Source organism: Lampris incognitus, chromosome 13 (assembly GCF_029633865.1).
Source record: "Lampris incognitus isolate fLamInc1 chromosome 13, fLamInc1.hap2, whole genome shotgun sequence".
Taxonomy (NCBI): domain Eukaryota; kingdom Metazoa; phylum Chordata; class Actinopteri; order Lampriformes; family Lampridae; genus Lampris; species Lampris incognitus.
This window is the reverse complement of record NC_079223.1, coordinates 45,370,166-45,387,833: the sequence shown is the minus strand read 5'-3', so window position 1 is coordinate 45,387,833 and position 17,668 is coordinate 45,370,166. Positions and strand designations below refer to the sequence as shown.

The 17,668-nt window shown below is 42.9% G+C and overlaps 1 protein-coding gene across 2 annotated transcripts; it reads right to left on the bottom strand.

The window, feature by feature from the left end:
- Positions 1–946: 946 nt before the first annotated feature.
- LOC130123269 (oocyte zinc finger protein XlCOF6-like) lies at positions 947–15,645 on the bottom strand. Of its 2 annotated transcripts, none has more exons than XM_056292420.1 (2): positions 15,347–15,645; positions 947–1,479 (listed from the first exon to the last, which is right to left on the bottom strand). In XM_056292420.1, the coding sequence occupies exons 1-2, from the start codon at positions 15,507–15,509 to the stop codon at positions 1,391–1,393; spliced, it is 252 nt and encodes an 83-aa protein (XP_056148395.1). In that variant the 5' UTR covers positions 15,510–15,645; the 3' UTR covers positions 947–1,390. The 2 variants fall into 2 exon arrangements, with proteins under 2 accessions (XP_056148395.1, XP_056148394.1); XM_056292419.1 differs by lacking the exon at positions 947–1,479 and adding an exon at positions 3,104–6,337.
- Positions 15,646–17,668: the final 2,023 nt, after the last annotated feature.

The window sequence follows — 17,668 nt, the reverse complement described above, 5'->3', positions numbered from 1 at the left end:
ATAATGGTATCATTATCTTAACCATGTTTTGATAGATTAAACCACAAGTTGTTGCAGCAGGTGGGGACGTTTTGTTTTCTTTTATTTTTAATACATATATTGGACAATGGTACAAAGAGCAGCATGTGGTGCTGGGTACTGGTTTAGGGCGCAACCCTGCAGGCACAACTTGAATGGTGCATGTTTACACAAACAAACAGTTTCAAAATAAAAACATCAGACATACAGACGGGTGACAAGTTTAAGGAAAACCCTGAATGCGTGACCCCTACAGTGAGGGGGTCCGGGGGCTCTCTTGTGCTGTGGGGGGCATTTTCCTGGCATGGTTTGGCTCCACTTGTCCCCTTAGAGGGAAGGGTCACTGCAGATCAATACAAAGTTATTCTGAGTGGCCACCTTTATCCTATGATGAGACATTTCTATCCTGATGGGAGTGGTCTCTTCCAGGAGGACAATGCTCTCATCCACAGGGCACGAGGGGTCACTGGATGGTTTGATGAGGATGAACATGATGTAAATCACATGCTATGGCCTTCACAGTCACCAGATCTCAACCCAACTAAACAGCTATGGGAGGTTTTGGACCAACGTGTTAGACAGCACTCTCCACAACCATCATCAAAACACCAAATGAGGGAATATCTTCTGGAAGAATGGCGTCCATCCCATCAGTAGAGTTCAGACACTTGTAGAATCAATGACAAGGACCACTGAAGCTGTTCTGGAGGCTCGTGGTGGACCAAGACCTTATACTAAGACAATGTATGTTGGTTTTTACATTCATTTGTCACCCATCTGTATATATCGGTTAAAAAAAAAAGGAAACATTTAAAAACAAGATTTATTCCTATGATCTAAGACTCAGCATACCACCATCAATGTAGATATTGTCTGAGCTGTGAAAGATCTAAGACAATATCTACATAGACACATTTTAGGTTGGAAATCAGAGAACCACGTCTTTAACAGCCATGTTTTAGCCTTAAGACGGCTTTAAGTCTAGACACGGTGTTTGGGCTAAAGCTGGCTGAAAAGTGGCTGGAAAAGGGAACGTTTAGTAGACGTCTCCATCTTGTTGGACTTCAGCTCACTCTACCAACTCATCTTCATCTATGTGAGAGCGTAGTCCTGCGTGTTTGTTGATAAAGCAATAGGAGAAGATGTTCGGTCTCAAAACCATCCGTTTTATTTAGCAGTAAATGGATAAAGCATACAGAGCTCTGGGTCTAGATCTTCCTATCCCTGACAAACAACAGATTGTGTCAGTTCACGAAGTCTCACCCCCTCTCCTTTCCCTGACCCAGTCTTTATACTATACAAAGTGTTGACTGAATATGGATGTGTGTGATCTTCTTTCTGATTGGTCCGTTCATCTGACTCCGTTTCCGCCTCACTGATATCCGGACTCCAGGTAATCTTCTTCTCCATCTGTGTTGCAGCTGCCGTCGTAGCTGCCGTCGTAAAATCCTGTTCCTATCTCTGAAACCACAAATCACAGCACATTTTGTCTCCACTCCCCCTTTACCACAACACTTCCAGTGTCCCCCTTCCCATTCAGAGTCGCCAACCTTATGCAAGGTCAGGGACCCTCACACCTTCCATGGAGACAGACATCTTGTCTCTACTCCCCCTTTACCACAACATCCTTACCACAACATCCTTATTGCTCCCTTTGTTATTCAGAATCACTAACCTTATTTAGGGTCAGTGACCCTCACACCTAATTTACTCGGTGACCCTCTGTCTGCTAACATACTCAGTACTTTTCCACTGCCACTATAGACCCTCCTGTCCTTGTAACAAGCCCTGTTCCTCATGCATATGTTTTCCCAATGATTAATATATCCTTATATCCCTTATTCCAATTAATACATTGTAATTATCATTATTAAACATCACACCATTACAATTATCTACAATCTCAACCTAAATATCCACCAAGGAAACAAAAATAACGTAATAGGTACATGAGACCATAGGAAACACATGCACTGTGACCAAGAGTAGGAAGCTAAACTAATGCCAGTAAGAAGCATCAGTCCCCCTGTGTGTTCTCAGTGAAGTGGGCCATCAGCAGATGGACAACACAGAGGTCACCTCACCGTGTCCTCACCCTGGGAGAGGACAGACTGGACATCCTTGTTCTTTGTTTTGGTCCTGAAATACTCCTCAGTTGCTCTTCCACATCCTTCAATGGAAAGCTCCAGGACACGCAACACACGGATGTCAGTGAGCAACACAACATAGAGGGCACCAAAAATGCAAAGTAGCACCAATTGTGGGTTTCTCTTGGGAAACAGCTATAAGCCCGATCACCACAAATCAAATAGACCTTTTCAGGCAGTGCAGGTTGTTTACTGAATGTTATCTGTACTGTCCTATTACAGAGAGTAGTGTCTGATGTGATTTCATAACTGGGGTCCTGTACACACAAAGAAACATCAGGCAGGGCAAACACACAAACAGTAGGCCAAGTAAATGAACAGTTTTGAGTCAAAGACTTGGTATAGAATATTGGCCTAGAGGAATTATATACAGTAAAACCTAAAAATACCAGCTGTATTTGCAATATCCATGGGCCTGAATACACCCCAGCTACGATACGATAGGACTGACTCAGTTATCTTACTTCCTGTATCGTTACTGTAATTAGCAGGCACGGCCAGAAACATTTATTGTTCTTTCAAATTTAGCTTCCTTCCACAATACTGTGAGGTTCAACTCATGCAGCCGGTAAAAACTTTACTTAATTCAGACAAGGTAAATAAGATTATATCTAACCCAATCTCGGGTAGATCATAATGAACAAGCCCTGAGACACAACAGACTGAGGAGGTGTCAAACAGATTAACACCGATTATCTTAAAGTCCGCTGTAGACAACAGTACTGGAAGTACCATAGGTGTTTGAGACGATGCAGGTAATTGTTGACGAATCCTACAATTAGTAAAGTCACGAGACGTGGCCCATTCTTTCATCTTATTGGCAGATTTCCCCTATAGGTATTGTTGGACTGCAGCTCATTCTACCAACTGAATCTCATCTATGTGAGAGCGTAGTCCTGCGTGTTTGTTGATAAAGCAATAGGAGAAGATGTTCGGTCTCAAACCATCCGTTTTATTTAGCAGTAAATGGATAAAGCATATAGAGCTCTGGGTCTAGATCTTCCTATCCCTGACAAACAACAGAGTGTGTCAGTTCACGAAGTCTGACCGACTATTCTTTCCCTGACCCAGTCTTTTATACTATACAAAGTGTTGACTAAACATGAATGTGTGGTCTTCTTTGTGATTGGTCCGTTGATCTGACTCCATTTCCGCCTCGATGATATCCGGACTCCAAGGGATCTCCCTCTGCAGCTGCTGTCGTGAGATCCTGTTTCTGAAACCACAGAGCATCCTGTATCTACTCCCCCAAAGGCCACAGCACCCTTGTTGTTCCCCTTACTATTCAGACATTATTGTAGCCGCTTCCTTCTAACGGTTAGTGCCTCTCATTCTTTTACCTTCTATGGGGATAGACACAATCTTCCTCTTGGGACATCTTATCCTGTTATTGTCCCCCCACTTCTCTTCCTATAGCTTACTCTGCATTTCTCTGTCTGCTGACATACTCAATACTTTTCCACTGCCCCTATAGCTCCTCATGTCCTTGTAGCAAGCCTTGTTCCTTATGCATATGATTTCCCAATGATTAATCTATCCTTATATCCCTTATTCCAATCAATACGTTGTAATCATCATTATTGAACATCACACCATTGCATTTATCTACAGTATCAAAGCATCTTACACACATTAGAGGGCTTTCAACAGCCTGAGTGGCTACTGTGGGGTTATCAATATCTTTACATATCTGTGATTGATGCCCTGGTGGCCAACCGGCATCTATATGGCATGTGGATTTTCCATCTTTTTGGTACCAGACTGCAGAATGTTTCAAGCCCTCAGCTGTAAATTGGTCTGTGACTAGCACTTCACAGTATCCTGTTCCACATGTAGTAACACCATAGTGATGCTGTTTATCCATGACCAGTAAATCTTTATGCATGATCAATAATCCAGGTAAGAAGATCAAAGAAAGTCGAATCAGTTCATCTGGGCACAACTTTTCCTGAAAGAAATGTTTCATCACTCATCTAAGTGACTTCTCCATATTAACAAAATTATCATAAAGGCATCATATATTGTTTGTGCAGTTGCACCATATAATGACTCAATTGAATCCTCTGACATATGTTGCAATATGAAATGATTAAGATGAATAGTCAGTTTACTTTTTTTGCAGTGACCTGTGAGGCCTCTCACCAGTATGGATCATGACATGTTGTTTGAGATGCCATTTTGAGCTGAACCCATTTCCACAATCACAGCTCCTGAATGGCTCTCCACTGGATGAGTCCTTATGTGCTTTTGTAAATATGCCTTCCGGATAAACATTTTCCCACACGTGGTGCATTTGAATGGCTTCTCCACTGTATGAGTCTTTATGTGCCTTTGTAAATGTGACTTCCGGGTAAACATTTTCCAACAAGTGGCGCATGCGAATGGCTTCTCCCCTGTATGAATCCTCATGTGATTTTTCAAATCTGACTTCTGGGAAAACAATTTCCCACACGTGGTGCATCCGAATGGCTTCTCCCCTGTATGAGTCCTTATGTGCGTTTGTAAATCACACTTGCGGGGATACATTTTCCAACATGTGGCGCATCCGAATGGCTTCTCACCTGTATGAGTCGTCCTCGTGTGTGCTCGTAAGTTTGACTTGTCGGAAAACAATTTCCCACACGTGGTGCATCCGAATGGCTTCTCCCCTGTATGAATCCTTATGTGTGTTTTTAATTCTGACTTCAGGGTAAACATTTTCCCACAAGTGGTGCATGTGAATGGCTTCTCCCCTGTATGAGTCCTCATGTGTGTTTGTAAATATGACTTGTGGGTAAACATTTTCCCACATGTGACACATCTGAATGGCTTCTCCCCTGTATGAATCATTACATGCCTTTGTAAATGTGACTTCAGGGTAAACCTTTTCCCACAAGCGGTGCAATTGAATGGCTTCTCCCCTGTATGAATCCTCATGTGTGTTTGTAAATATGACTTGGTGGTAAACATTTTCCCACATGTGACACATCTGAATGGCTTCTCCCCTGTATGAGTCCTCAAGTGTGTTTGTAAATGTGACTTGCTGATAAACATTTTCCCACATGTGACACATCTGAATGGCATCTCACCTGTATGAGTCCTCTTCGTGTGTGCTCGTAAATTGGACTTGTCGGAAAACAATTTCCCACACGTGGTGCATCCGAATGGCTTCTCCCCTGTGTGAATCCTTATGTGTATTTGTAATTCTGACTTCCGGGTAAACATTTTCCCACAAGTGGCGCATGTGAATTGCTTCTCCCCTGTATGAGTCCTCATGTGTTTTTTCAAATTTGACTTGTGGGTAAACATTTTCCCACATGTGACACATCTGAATGGCTTCTCCCCTGTATGAGTCCTTACATGCCCTTGTAAATGTGACTTCCGGGTAAACATTTCCCCACATGTGGCGCATCTGAATGGCTTCTCCTCTGTATGAGTCCTTACATGCCCTTGTAAATGTGACTTCCGGGTAAACATTTTCCCACGTGTGGCGCATCTGAATGGCTTCTCCCCTGTATGAGTCCTTACATGCCTTTGTAAAAGTGACTTGTGGGTAAACATTGTCCCACACATGGTGCATCCGAATGGTTTCTCCCCTGCATGAGTCCTTGTATGCCTCTCCATGTCATACTTCCAGGTAAAATCTCTCCCACAAGTGGTACATTTGAAAGGCTTTTCCCCTGTGTGAAATGTCATGTGAATTTTAAAAATTTCCAAATTATAAAGAACTTTCCCACAAATTTTGCACTTGTTGTAGGGTTTTTTGTAAGATTTCATCCTTGTTCTCCGAGTTGAACCCCCCGCCTCACAGTTTTGGTGACTGCAAGTATGGTCAGCTTCACTCTTAGTTACATGACAGCAGTTAGAGAGGGTTTGGTGGTCACTTGTTGGTTCTGATATTAAAAAGTTGTCTTCTTTGGCTTCTAGTTGTTTCAGTTCAAATGAGGTGACAGCTGGGGGCTCCGTGTCTCCCTCTGTCTGGGTTTGGTAGAGTTGCGGGGGCAGAGGCTGATCTTGATCAACATTATTTCCATCACAAAGAGGGATAAATATGGACTCAGAGGTATCAGCTACCTCCTGCAATGGAAGTTGGTCTTCCTGTGGACTGAACCAGAGTTCCTGCTGTTCCTCCTTGGCCACACTGGGGTTTCTCTCCTGCTTACAATGCTGCTGATCAGATAACTGTACAAAGTCTGGATAGAGAGAAAAACAAGATCAATGCTGTTATTTACGTCTACAGAGTTAGGTTGAATTTGATTCAGGATACCTACTGAAGTTTTGCCCGTACTGGCACATCCTGTTAACGTATCTTAGGTAAACCTAGACTACGTGTAGCGTCTAATCTGTATCTGACCACATTATCTCGGTGGACAACCACATCAAGTTCACCAGGCAGGATGTGCAAAACGACAGGTTAGCCTTTTTAGACTGTGAAATTGCAATTGGTGATGGGGGACATTTGATTATTGATGCTTACCGTTGTAGATAAATGCAATGGTGTGATGTTTAATAATGATGATTACAACGTATTGATTGGAATAAGGGATATAAGGATAGATTAATCATTGGGAAATCATATGCATAAGGAACAAGGCTTGCTACAAGGACATGAGGGGCTATAGGGGCAGTGGAAAGTATTGAGTATGTCAGCAGACAGAGAAATGCAGAGTAAGCCATAGGAAGAGAAGTGGGTGACAATAACAGGATAAGATGTCCCAAGAGGAAGATTGTGTCTACCCCCATAGAAGGTAAAAGACTGAGGGGCACTAACCGTTAGAAGGAAACGGCTACAATAATGTCTGAGTAGTAAGAGGAACAACAAGGGTGCTGTTGCCCTGGGGGGAGTAGACACAGGATGTGCTGTGCTCTGTGGTTTCAGAAACAGGAACTGGATCTCACGACAGCAGCTGCAGAGGGAGATCATTTGGAGTCCGGATATCATCAAGGCGGAGTCAGATCAATGGACCAATCACAAAGAAGACAACACATTCATGTTTAGTCAACACTTTGTATAGTATAAAAGACTGGGTCAGGGAAAGAATAGTCAGTCAGACTTCGTGAACTGACACACTCTGTTGTTTGTCAGGGATAGGAAGATCTAGACCCAGAGCTCTGTATGCTTTATCCATTTACTGCTAAATAAAACGAATGGTTTGAGACCGAACATCTTCTACTATTGCTTTATCAACAAACATGCAGGACTACGCTCTCACATAGACGAATATGAGTTGGTATAGTGAGCTGCAGTCCAACACCGTAAACCAACATATACTGATCAGTACTTAAGCTTTGACTCTCATCATCCACTGGAACACAAGAGGAGGACTGTCATGACTTGTACATAGGGGAAACTAAACCGACGCTGGCCAGGACTCCAGAGTCTACACCCACCTATAGGCCAGTGGCCACTCTTTCAAGGATGAGGACATGCACATCCTTGACATGGTGGAACGCTAGTTTGAATGAGGAGTCAAACAGACCATCTATGTGAAGAGAGAACGACCATCTCTGAAAAAAAGGGGGGGGGTAAGCTTGCAACTGTCGCCATCTTACTATGCTGTGATTGCAAACATTCCTAAATCCTCTCTGAATAGTACACATACCCATTGAAACGATAATTACTAGTCACTCCCATATTTGCATATGACATGTCGTTGGTTTCGGTTGTTATGGGATACTTGCAGACAGTTTAGACTGAAGAGGTCATTATCAGGGGCAGGACCTGCTCTGGTTTCACAATGCTTTCAAGTATTCATGGCAGTGTGGACATTAAGAGTGGCCACGTGACTGCGTTTCAATAAGAGTTTTTTTTTTAAACAGCCGTTTCATTGCTAAAATCATGCACGTCAAATCTGGAGGAACGCCTGGCTGCAACCTACTAATAAAAAAAGTAAATCTTACTTAAACGTTCCCTCACGTCAATAAAATATCAAAATGAACATACATATAAGGTGCAGTATTTACAAAATGAACTGTACTTGAACCTCACTATACTTGTATTCGCATTAGCAGCTTTCAGCTTCATATTAGGACCGTGCAACAGAAATATTCCCTCACATAAATAAACAAGCACGAGCCCGTCCAGACCCGCGCGCACCGGATGGAGATAGTGACTGAAGTCTCTGCTGTGGATAAATGCAATGGTGTGATGTTGAATAATGATGATTACAACGTATTGATTGGAATAAGGGATATAAGGATAGATTAATCATTGGGAAATCATATCCATAAGGAACAAGGCTTGTTACAAGGACATGAGGGGCTATAGTGGCAGTGGAAAAGTATGGAGTATGTCAGCAGACAGAGAAATGCAGAGTAAGTTATAGGAAGAGAAGTGGGGGGCAAGAACAGGACAAGATGTCCCAAGAGGATTGTGTCTATCTCCAGAGAAGGTAAAAGAGTGAGGCTCGTTAACCTTAGCGGCTCTAAATTGTAAAAGAAAACAATAAGGGTGCTGTGGCCTTGGGGGAGTAGAGACAGGATGTGCTGTGATCTGTGGTTTCAGAAATAGGAGCAGGAGGTCACAGCAGCTGCAGGAGGAGGTCACTTGGAGTCCGGATATCATTGAGGTGGAAATGGAGTCAGATCAACGGACCAATCGCAAAGAAGACCACACATTCATGTTTAGTCAACACTTTGTATAGTACAAAGACCGGGTCAGGGAAAGGAGAGGGAGTCAGACTTCGTGAACTGACACAATCTGTTGCTTGTCAGGGATAGGAAGATCTAGACCCAGAGCTCTGTATGCTTTATCCATTTACTGCTAAATAAAATGAATGGTTTTGAGACCGAACATCTTCTCCTATTGCTTTATCAACAAACACACAGGACTACGCTCTCACATAGACGAAAATGAGTTGGTAGAATGAGCTGCAGTCCAACACTGCACAGTTTGAAAGTTTCGTTCAGAGGCGTTATTCTCGTTAGCCTTTTGATAGATATTAATGTAAGGACCTCTAAAATCTACTATACATGCTTTGTGGTACTTCATTTACCAGCATGCTTTGTGTCTTAAACATTTCCTATGTTCTTATAAGTTTCTAAACATGTAAACCAATGGAATGTATTTGCTCTTTGTATTTTTATTTGAATTTTGTTATTAGCCAATGATGTGGTGTGGAGTTGTTATGCCCGCAAAATCACGAGGTTCGCAACGGTCGATCTCCTCACGGAGAGGGAGGAGTTAGGCAGTCCGAGGAGTACAACGAAGAGAGAGGGCCATTTTTCTGCTGCTCCATCTAAGCACCCGTTTCGCGGAGACGTTATACACAGCCCGGGTACTAGGCCCGCATTTGAGGTCAGGAGTGTTGCGATTGGCCTGCGGTTGTATGCTTGCTGGTGGGGTTGTTTTTGTATGCCGATTATTTTGTTTCTGCCCCATAGCCAGTGTGTGGAGTACAAATTGTACTCCATATGCACTCCGTATGTACTCTGTAGTTTTCCACTTCTCTGTGTGTATGAAACTTCTCACTCTGCAGACACACACACATGGCCACTAAATCCCCACACACCGTGGACAACAAATGGTCACTAAATCATGAGGGCCTCTCCGGCCTGGGACAGCAAAGATAAGGGTAACGGACCCACAGATACACACCAGACGCAGGGCATGATTAACGTAGATGTTTTCCTGCATTCCTTTGTAGGACAACACCTTGGTTAACGCAAGAAAGATAGGGTATGACGTGACGGACTGCTCTATAAAAAACCACTACCTCCAGCTCAAGTTAGAGCATATCCTCACAGACTGACATCTGTGATCATATGACTCTCCATCTGCAGATGCATTAAAGATTCTCTGTTTGCTCCAATATTTGTCCGATGATTATTCTTCCCAGAGGTTGCTGGGGCAAGAGCCCATTAAAAGGATAGGAATATCCACAACAATTTGGTGTCAGAAGTGGGATCTCACGTCGCTCGCCAAACGGACAACCGGCTGACTGATCATCTCGGGACAAGGACATAGTCACCGATCTCCCAATAACCTCACCAGGTTTGAGAAGAAGAAAGGGAGAGGCGGGTGGTCCGTTTGGTCGGTGTCGCCGAGATTCCTCAGCAAAACCCTGGGAGATTCATCGCACAGGTAAGCAGAATTCTTTAAAGGATAAAATGATCAATTAAAAACGCGTATGAGGTCGTGCACTGACAATAATGCGGCTGTTTACCCTCGGTCACGCACTTCTAAAGTGGTCACCTGGTAGGATCAGTGAACCAGCGCAACGATAAGCGGCTGTTTACCCTCGGTCACGCACTTCTAAAGTGGTCACCTGGTAGGATCACTGAACCAGCGCGATAATAAGCGGTTGTTCACCCTCGGTCACGCACTAATAAAAGTGGTTACCTGGTAGGATTAAGTGAACCTCACGCAAAAATCCTCGGTCTCGAACTAATAAGAGTGGTTACCTGGCAGGATTAAGTGAAAAAAATAGAAATAATAAAGAAAAAAAGGAAACAAGGGCAGTAAACTGCCCCCCGATAGATATGGAGGGTCCGATCTATCAGATAATGATAAGGAAATATGGTGAAGACTCGGTAAAACATGTTTTAGACTGGATACAGGATCATGAGGTTCCTGTTGAAGGAACTTTGAGCAAGAATAAACTAATGAAAGTCCGACAGTCCATGAAAAGGGAAAAGTGAAGATCTTAGAAAGCAAAAAGATTCCTACAACATGGTTAGAGTATATGGCAGAGCAAGAAAGAATTTTGGGAATGTAAGAGAAAGAGTGTGAAAGTGGGGAAAGAGAAAAGCTACAGAGGACTAGGACACGAAACCGTTGGTACCAAACCGCGCCTTGACGGACCCTGACTGGCTTTTGTGTTTGACATGACTGGTCTGTGTGTGTGTTCATAGTTTGTCCCGTGTTTGTCCGTCTGGCCATTTTGTGTTGTTTAGAAGTTGCAAGTCCTTGAGAGTGGCTTAAATGGGGATATAAAAGCTGGGGGAGGTTTTGTTTTGGCTTTTCCAAACCTTTTGCTTTCCTGACAATTGGGGTGTGAGAGGGGTTTTTCAGAGACCCCCTCATTTAGCATCCTTATCAGACCCAACCCGGCTTCTGTTCCTGTTTGATTAACAACTAGCTTTAGAAAGTCACCAACCTGAAGCACTGATTATTCAAATCCTTTCAAGAAATCTATTTCTTTTCTTTTTGAGGTACCTCATATAAAATGTGATATATCCATTTGGTTTTTTTGTATTTTGTTTTTGTTGCATTGAAAAGTTATTGTTGTGTATATTTTCACTTTAAATTGATCCTGTCCTCACTTCTTTTAGGATTCCCCAAAACCGAAGGATTTCCTGTCCCTATTTAATTTTCTGAACTGTTAAGCAGAGCTCTGTTATGTCCAACGCCACAGTTGCAATATTTGTAATTTTATTTATTCTATTTTTCTTTCCGTTACTGAGATTTTTTTTTAAGAATAACTAGTGGGAAACAACTGCCTACCCATTTCACACCTTGGGGGAATGTGGAGTTGCCTTGAGAGTAACAGGGACAATGTAAACCACAGTTATGTTGTTTTAAGCTGTTGTTGTTTTTCTTTCCATTAGAAGACACCCATTGGTTCATTTGTTTTTATGTTGACTTTCCTCTGTGTTAAATTGAACTTGTTTTTGTTTTTCAACACTAAGGTGTGAATTTTATGATGTTTTTTTTTAGAGGGTATTCATTTCTTTGACAATTTCTTGTGTGGAGGACAATTACATTTTATTTGAATATGAATGAAACCTACTGAGTCCTGCGTTTTAAAGGTCTATGCTATGGCTATGTTTATGTTATTTTTTACCGTGAGTTTGAGCCTCCTCATAAGACTCATTTTTGGTTTGATTTATTTGGTTTTGGCTGGGTACATCAATTTCTTTGTATTGTTAATTGAGCGTTTCTTTCCTTTGAAACCCCACCGCCCCTCTTTTTGGGGCCTTGAAAAGGGGCTTCTTGTTGTTTCATTTGGTTAAGGTGGGGGGGCATTTGTTTTTTGTCTTCAAACAGCTCATTGTTTCAATGATTTACAAGATACCTTATGATTTTATTAATTTAGGTTTTATTTGAACGTTCAGGATCTGGGAGAACAACTATCTTTATCATCCCTCGTCTGTTTTAGTTTTAAAGACAATTTATTTCAGATAAGTACAACAGTACAGACTTCAGAACATTTGTGGACAGCTTGGATGAAATGAAAGTCAGATTCATTTCATTGCATAAAATTGTTTTTGGTTTACTAACAACTAACATACAAACTGATCATATCATAATTTCATTTTTGTTCTTCATGGTTAAATGGGTTGACACAATGTGTTCTGTTCTTGTGTAAAAGAGGGGTAGGGGGAATGAGGAATTGAAATTTAGAATGGTTGTGAGCCTTCTTCTGTACAGTTTTCTTTGATTTTTTACTTCATAAGAAACAAACGGATACGAATTTAGATCATAGCAGAAGTATCTGAATGTAACCCCTTCTTCACTGGCGGGCAACGCCAAGCACATTTAAACAAGACAACATCCTAATGCTACCAGTTACTAAAGTGTTACAAGAAAATCCAATGGCGCAACAGGATCCTGAGTTCTCAGCGGTGGAATGGTGAGCTGGCCGAACCTCCTGTGAACTAGTAGGCTAGTGCCACTAATGACAATAATAGTGATGAATGATAATAGAAATAATTAACCAAGATATTTATCAATGTAGTAGCGCGGTGCCTCCACTGAGAAAATACTACACTTACCTAAGGCTAGTGAATGGTGTATCTTCCCAGAATTAAACAATCCTGTGGTTAAGGCAGATCGTGTAACCCTGCTGTGTGCTGAAGTACCGTACAAGCTTATTACCAGCACTCTAAAAGTAAATAAGCTGCCAATACACCCGAAATATAATTAATAATAATAGGATTTATTGGATAATACTGAGAGAGAGAGCGAGAGAGAGAGAGAAAAAAAAACAGAGTACCACACGAGGGTGGTACTGTTGATCAACTAAACATTAATTAAAATTTCACAGGGTGTGACAACCGTTCACAATAAACAGAAAGAAAGTACCAAAAGAACACAAAAATACCCAGCGCTTTCTGTTGGGGCCCGTTGGTGCACATTAAACCAGTTCTCTGAGCGCAGGGCAAGGCAGACACCCTACGATGCCCAGGCGACGAGACAAAAGTGCGTGTGTGTGTGTGTCAGTATAAGTGATCTGTCCGGGTTACTCACAACCCAATGCTCCCACGACCGGGAGGCTGTGTGCAGTCCAGAGGATGGACGGCGCTGTGCTAGCTGTCAGCTCCCCGGCAGGGCCTCCACCCGCAAGATGGCCACAGGTCGCAACGTTCCGAAAACCCCGGCGAAGACAATGGTCCTCCGGTGGGAAACAAAGCAATCTGGCTAAAACAAACCCCACCAGCAAGCACACGACCGTGGGCCAATCGCAACCCTCCGGTCCTCAAATGCGGGCCCAGTACACGGCTGTGTACAAAGTCTCCGCGAAACGGGCACTCAAACGGGGCCGCAGAGAGAGATAAAAAAATGGGATCTCTCTCCTTGGAGTCCTGCTACGAATCTCCAAGCTCCTTCCTTCCCACGAGGAGATCGACCGTTGCGACCCCGCGATTTCGCGGGCAGAACAACTCCACATCATATCATTGGCCGATGACAAAAATTCAAATACATCCCATTGGTCCACATGTTTTTGGAAACCACACCCACACAGGAAATGTTTAAGACACAAGGCATGCTGGTAAATGAAGTACCAAAGATTTTTAGATTTTAAAGGTCCTTACATGAAGAACACTGAATCAAGTTGACTACGAATCTTCAGAATCCTAGAATGACAGTGTTTTCAGTGTTGTGCAGTTGTTCTCTGAAAATTTTCCCTCCAGATATTGTCACCACCTGCTCCTCCCCCTCCTCCAGATGGGCTGGGTAACACCCCCACTCCCGTGGTACCGGGTCCAGGGGCCCGGGGTATGCTCCACGGAAAGACAACCTCCCGGCTAGACAGAACAAAGAGCAACCCGCCACATAACGCGGCTGTAGGAGCTGTGTCTGTGTGAGGGTGGTCTCCAAGGTGTCCCGGTCAGCTTCCGGGTGAGAGAGGAGGTGAGGGTGGTCTGCTCCTGGCCCAGCCAATCCTCCAACATGAAGACCCCTCTGGTTGTCTAGATGAGACTAGCACCAGCTAGCACCAGTCCCATTCCTGGGACTTGTCTGCTGTCCAAAGAGGACTCGCTTCATCTGCTCTCCGGCGCTGGGCCCACCGGAGGACCATTATCTTCACCAGGGTTGTCTGAACATTGCAACCTGTGGCCATCTTGCGGGTGGAGGGCGCTACCGGGGAGCCGACAGCTAGCACTATGCCTTCCATCCTCTGGACTGCACACAGCCTCCCGGTCGAGGGAGCGATGGGTTGTGAGTAACCCGAAAATTTCATTTATACTCACACACAAACACACTTTTGTCTCGTCGCCTGGGCATCGTAGCGGTGGCTGCCTTGCCCTCCGCTCAGAGAACTGCTTTAATGTGCACCAATGGGCCCCAACGGAAAGCGCTGGGTATTTTTATGTTCTTTTGATACTTTCTTCCTGTTTATTGTGACCGGTTGTCACACCCTGTGTAATTTTAATTAATGTTTATTTAATCAACAATACTACACTCGTGTGGTACTCTCTCTCTCTCTCTCTCTCTCTCTCTCTCTCATTATTATCAAATAAATCCTATTATTATTAATTATATTTCGGGTGTATTGGCAGCTCATTTTCCGCATATGCAAAGCCTAGGTTCCTTATAGAGTGCTGGTAATAAGCTTGTACAGTAATTCAGTACACAGCAGGGTTATAAGATCTCCATTAACCACGTGTTTGTTTAATTCTGGGAAGATACACCATTCACTAGCCTTCGGTAAGTGTAGTATTTTCACAGTGGAGGCACCGCGCTACTAAATTTATTATCTTGGTTAACTATTCATATTATCAATAATCACTAATATTGTCATTAGTGGCACTAGCCTACTAGTACACAGGAGGTTCAGCCAGCTCACCATCCCACCGCTGAGAGCTCAGGATCCTGTTGCGCTGTTGATGTGTATTGTAACACTTTAGTAACTGGTAGCATTAGGCTTTTGTCTCGTTTAAATGTGCTCGGCGTTGGAAAGGAAATCAAACTGAAAGAAGAAATGCAAGAATGTTTTGATTATGGATGAAACACACGCAAACTTGATTTGACCAACCTGTTCTGTGTAAGGTCACACTGGGCTTCAGGATGATGTCCAGCAGTCTCCTCTGTCGATCAATCTCTTTCTCTCGCTCCTGTAGCGTCCTCTCGAAAGCTCCTAATATCTCCTCGGCTGCTGCGGTTAGTCGCTCGACGACGAACGATCTTAAAAGATTCATTCTGGACACCGCAAACTACGACTGCTACTAGTACTATACTCACGGCTGCTCACTGGGAAAATAAAACGAGTTGAAATCAAACGGCGCTATGTCGCACGTAACTGACTTTTGTTGGAAGTGTGTCGCGCCTGGCTGTTTTTCCTATGTCTTCTTCTTCTTCTACCAGTTTACTGGTGGCTCGCAAACAACTTTAAGGTGTACATCGCCACCTACTGTACAAGAGTGTCACATCATGTCATTTTACCCTATTAAAAAAATTTTTTTTTTAAATAATTTTATTGCTTTTCACACAGGAAGGCAGGTGCATTTATACAGTTATACAGTAGAATTAAGAATGACTGTGTTAGCAGTGGAACAATCACGACAACAGTGTTATAATTGTCCTGCTAGTGATACAAAAACCCGTCCCTCAAAGCAAGCCCACCCAATTCTCGAAACCCCCCTTACCCTATTCAATTCTACCATCAAACTTGTGCCGTTTTTTAAAAAAAATGTGAAGAGTAACTGGTTTTCTATCCTCTACTTGTAGTAGAAAAGCGGTTGACATCAATCACAAAAACTGCACTACCGCCACCTATTGAGCTGAAGCGCGAACAAGGGATTCATTATCTCTTCTTAATCTAATCAGTTTCCGGCAGTCTGTACGTAGAGGATGGGGAAATAGCCTCTATTAGAAGTTAAATAAAAACTGACCCCCCCCCTTATTTTTTTTTTTAATTGGTAAATCTAAAACATGTAAATCACCAGCTGCTTTATAAATAGTCTTCTTTCTATACGTCAATTCATTTAAATGTTGTTATCTTCTGGTGACAGCAGGGGTGAGTGTAATACCGGGTACAGTAGGGAAACACCCAACTCAAGCCGTGTTGGTTACGTCAGGGGCAGCATAAATATGGCGCTTGAGTTGATAACATACTAAACACGTGTTTGTTCCTTGCTGCTCCACAGCCATTTCTGGACTGTGCAGCAACTTTAGCTACTGGCTCAGGCACCCCTAGACCTGAGGCCGGTAACATGCACACTATAAAACGTAACGCTGCCCTCCACAGACAAGGACTTGCTGTTTAGCCTATATAAATGGTGTCTTTAACGCATTCTCAAAGAAAATATTTGCATGTCAAACAGGATGTTGTTCGTTTTTAAATTCTGAATTCCGCTCGTCTGTTTTGAGGTCCTTTGTAATTTGACCAACAAAAAAAGCCCCCGCGAACGCTTTATTCACACAACATTTATGTAAAATGAAATGTGAAGATTTCCATTGCAAAGTTATCCAATTTTTATGGAGTATGCATGTTCAAAATCAAATTAATAAAAAGACTTATGTTGAAATAAGCAGGGACGTCCCTGAAAAAGACGTCGCTTGGATGGCAGCACATGTTGCTCCAAAACCTGTATGTACCTTTCAGCATTAATGGTGCCTTCACACATGTGCAAGTCACCCATGATGCCATGGGGCAGCATGGGGAACCCAGCGCGTGCTTGAGGCACAAGCCCAGAAATTCAGATGCACACACAGCCAACATAATACTCTCAGCAACCATTTACTAATTAAAACAAACATGTTTTTGGTTTTAATATAAGCTTAGTTTGAGTTTCTTTGACGTTACGATGCAAATCATACACGGATGTAATTTAAAGTTGGGTCATTTTGTAGGCATCTTGACCTATCAGTGAATCCATATAAGCCCTGTTAAATTGTTAAATATAAAGTTTTGGTCACGTCATCTAATTGTGCAGTGTGGTGTGTCAGAAGTGCAAGTGTGCTGCTGCACTGTTTGATCACTTCAACTAAAAGACCATCATGCACCTGAACAATATGCAGCAGCATTCTGCTGCAAAGTATTAGTACTCTTTCAGTACCCTTTGCCATACTGGACTGTGTTGTCTCTTCAAACCTCTGTCTCTTAAGTGGGACAATGTGTGATTAAAGAACAGGATATTGTGTTAGACAAGTCAGTGTGTACCCAACTGTGAGCTTTGTCTGGTCCTTATCAGCCAGGTTATAGATATCAGCAGCATGACGTTCAACCCCTTCATACTACTTGTTGTGAGCCGTACAGATCACAAAACGATAGCAACCTCTCTAATGTATAGGTAGGCAGGCAGGCATGCAGGGAGGGAGGTAAACACATCTACTGAGTAGCACAAAACATGGAAAT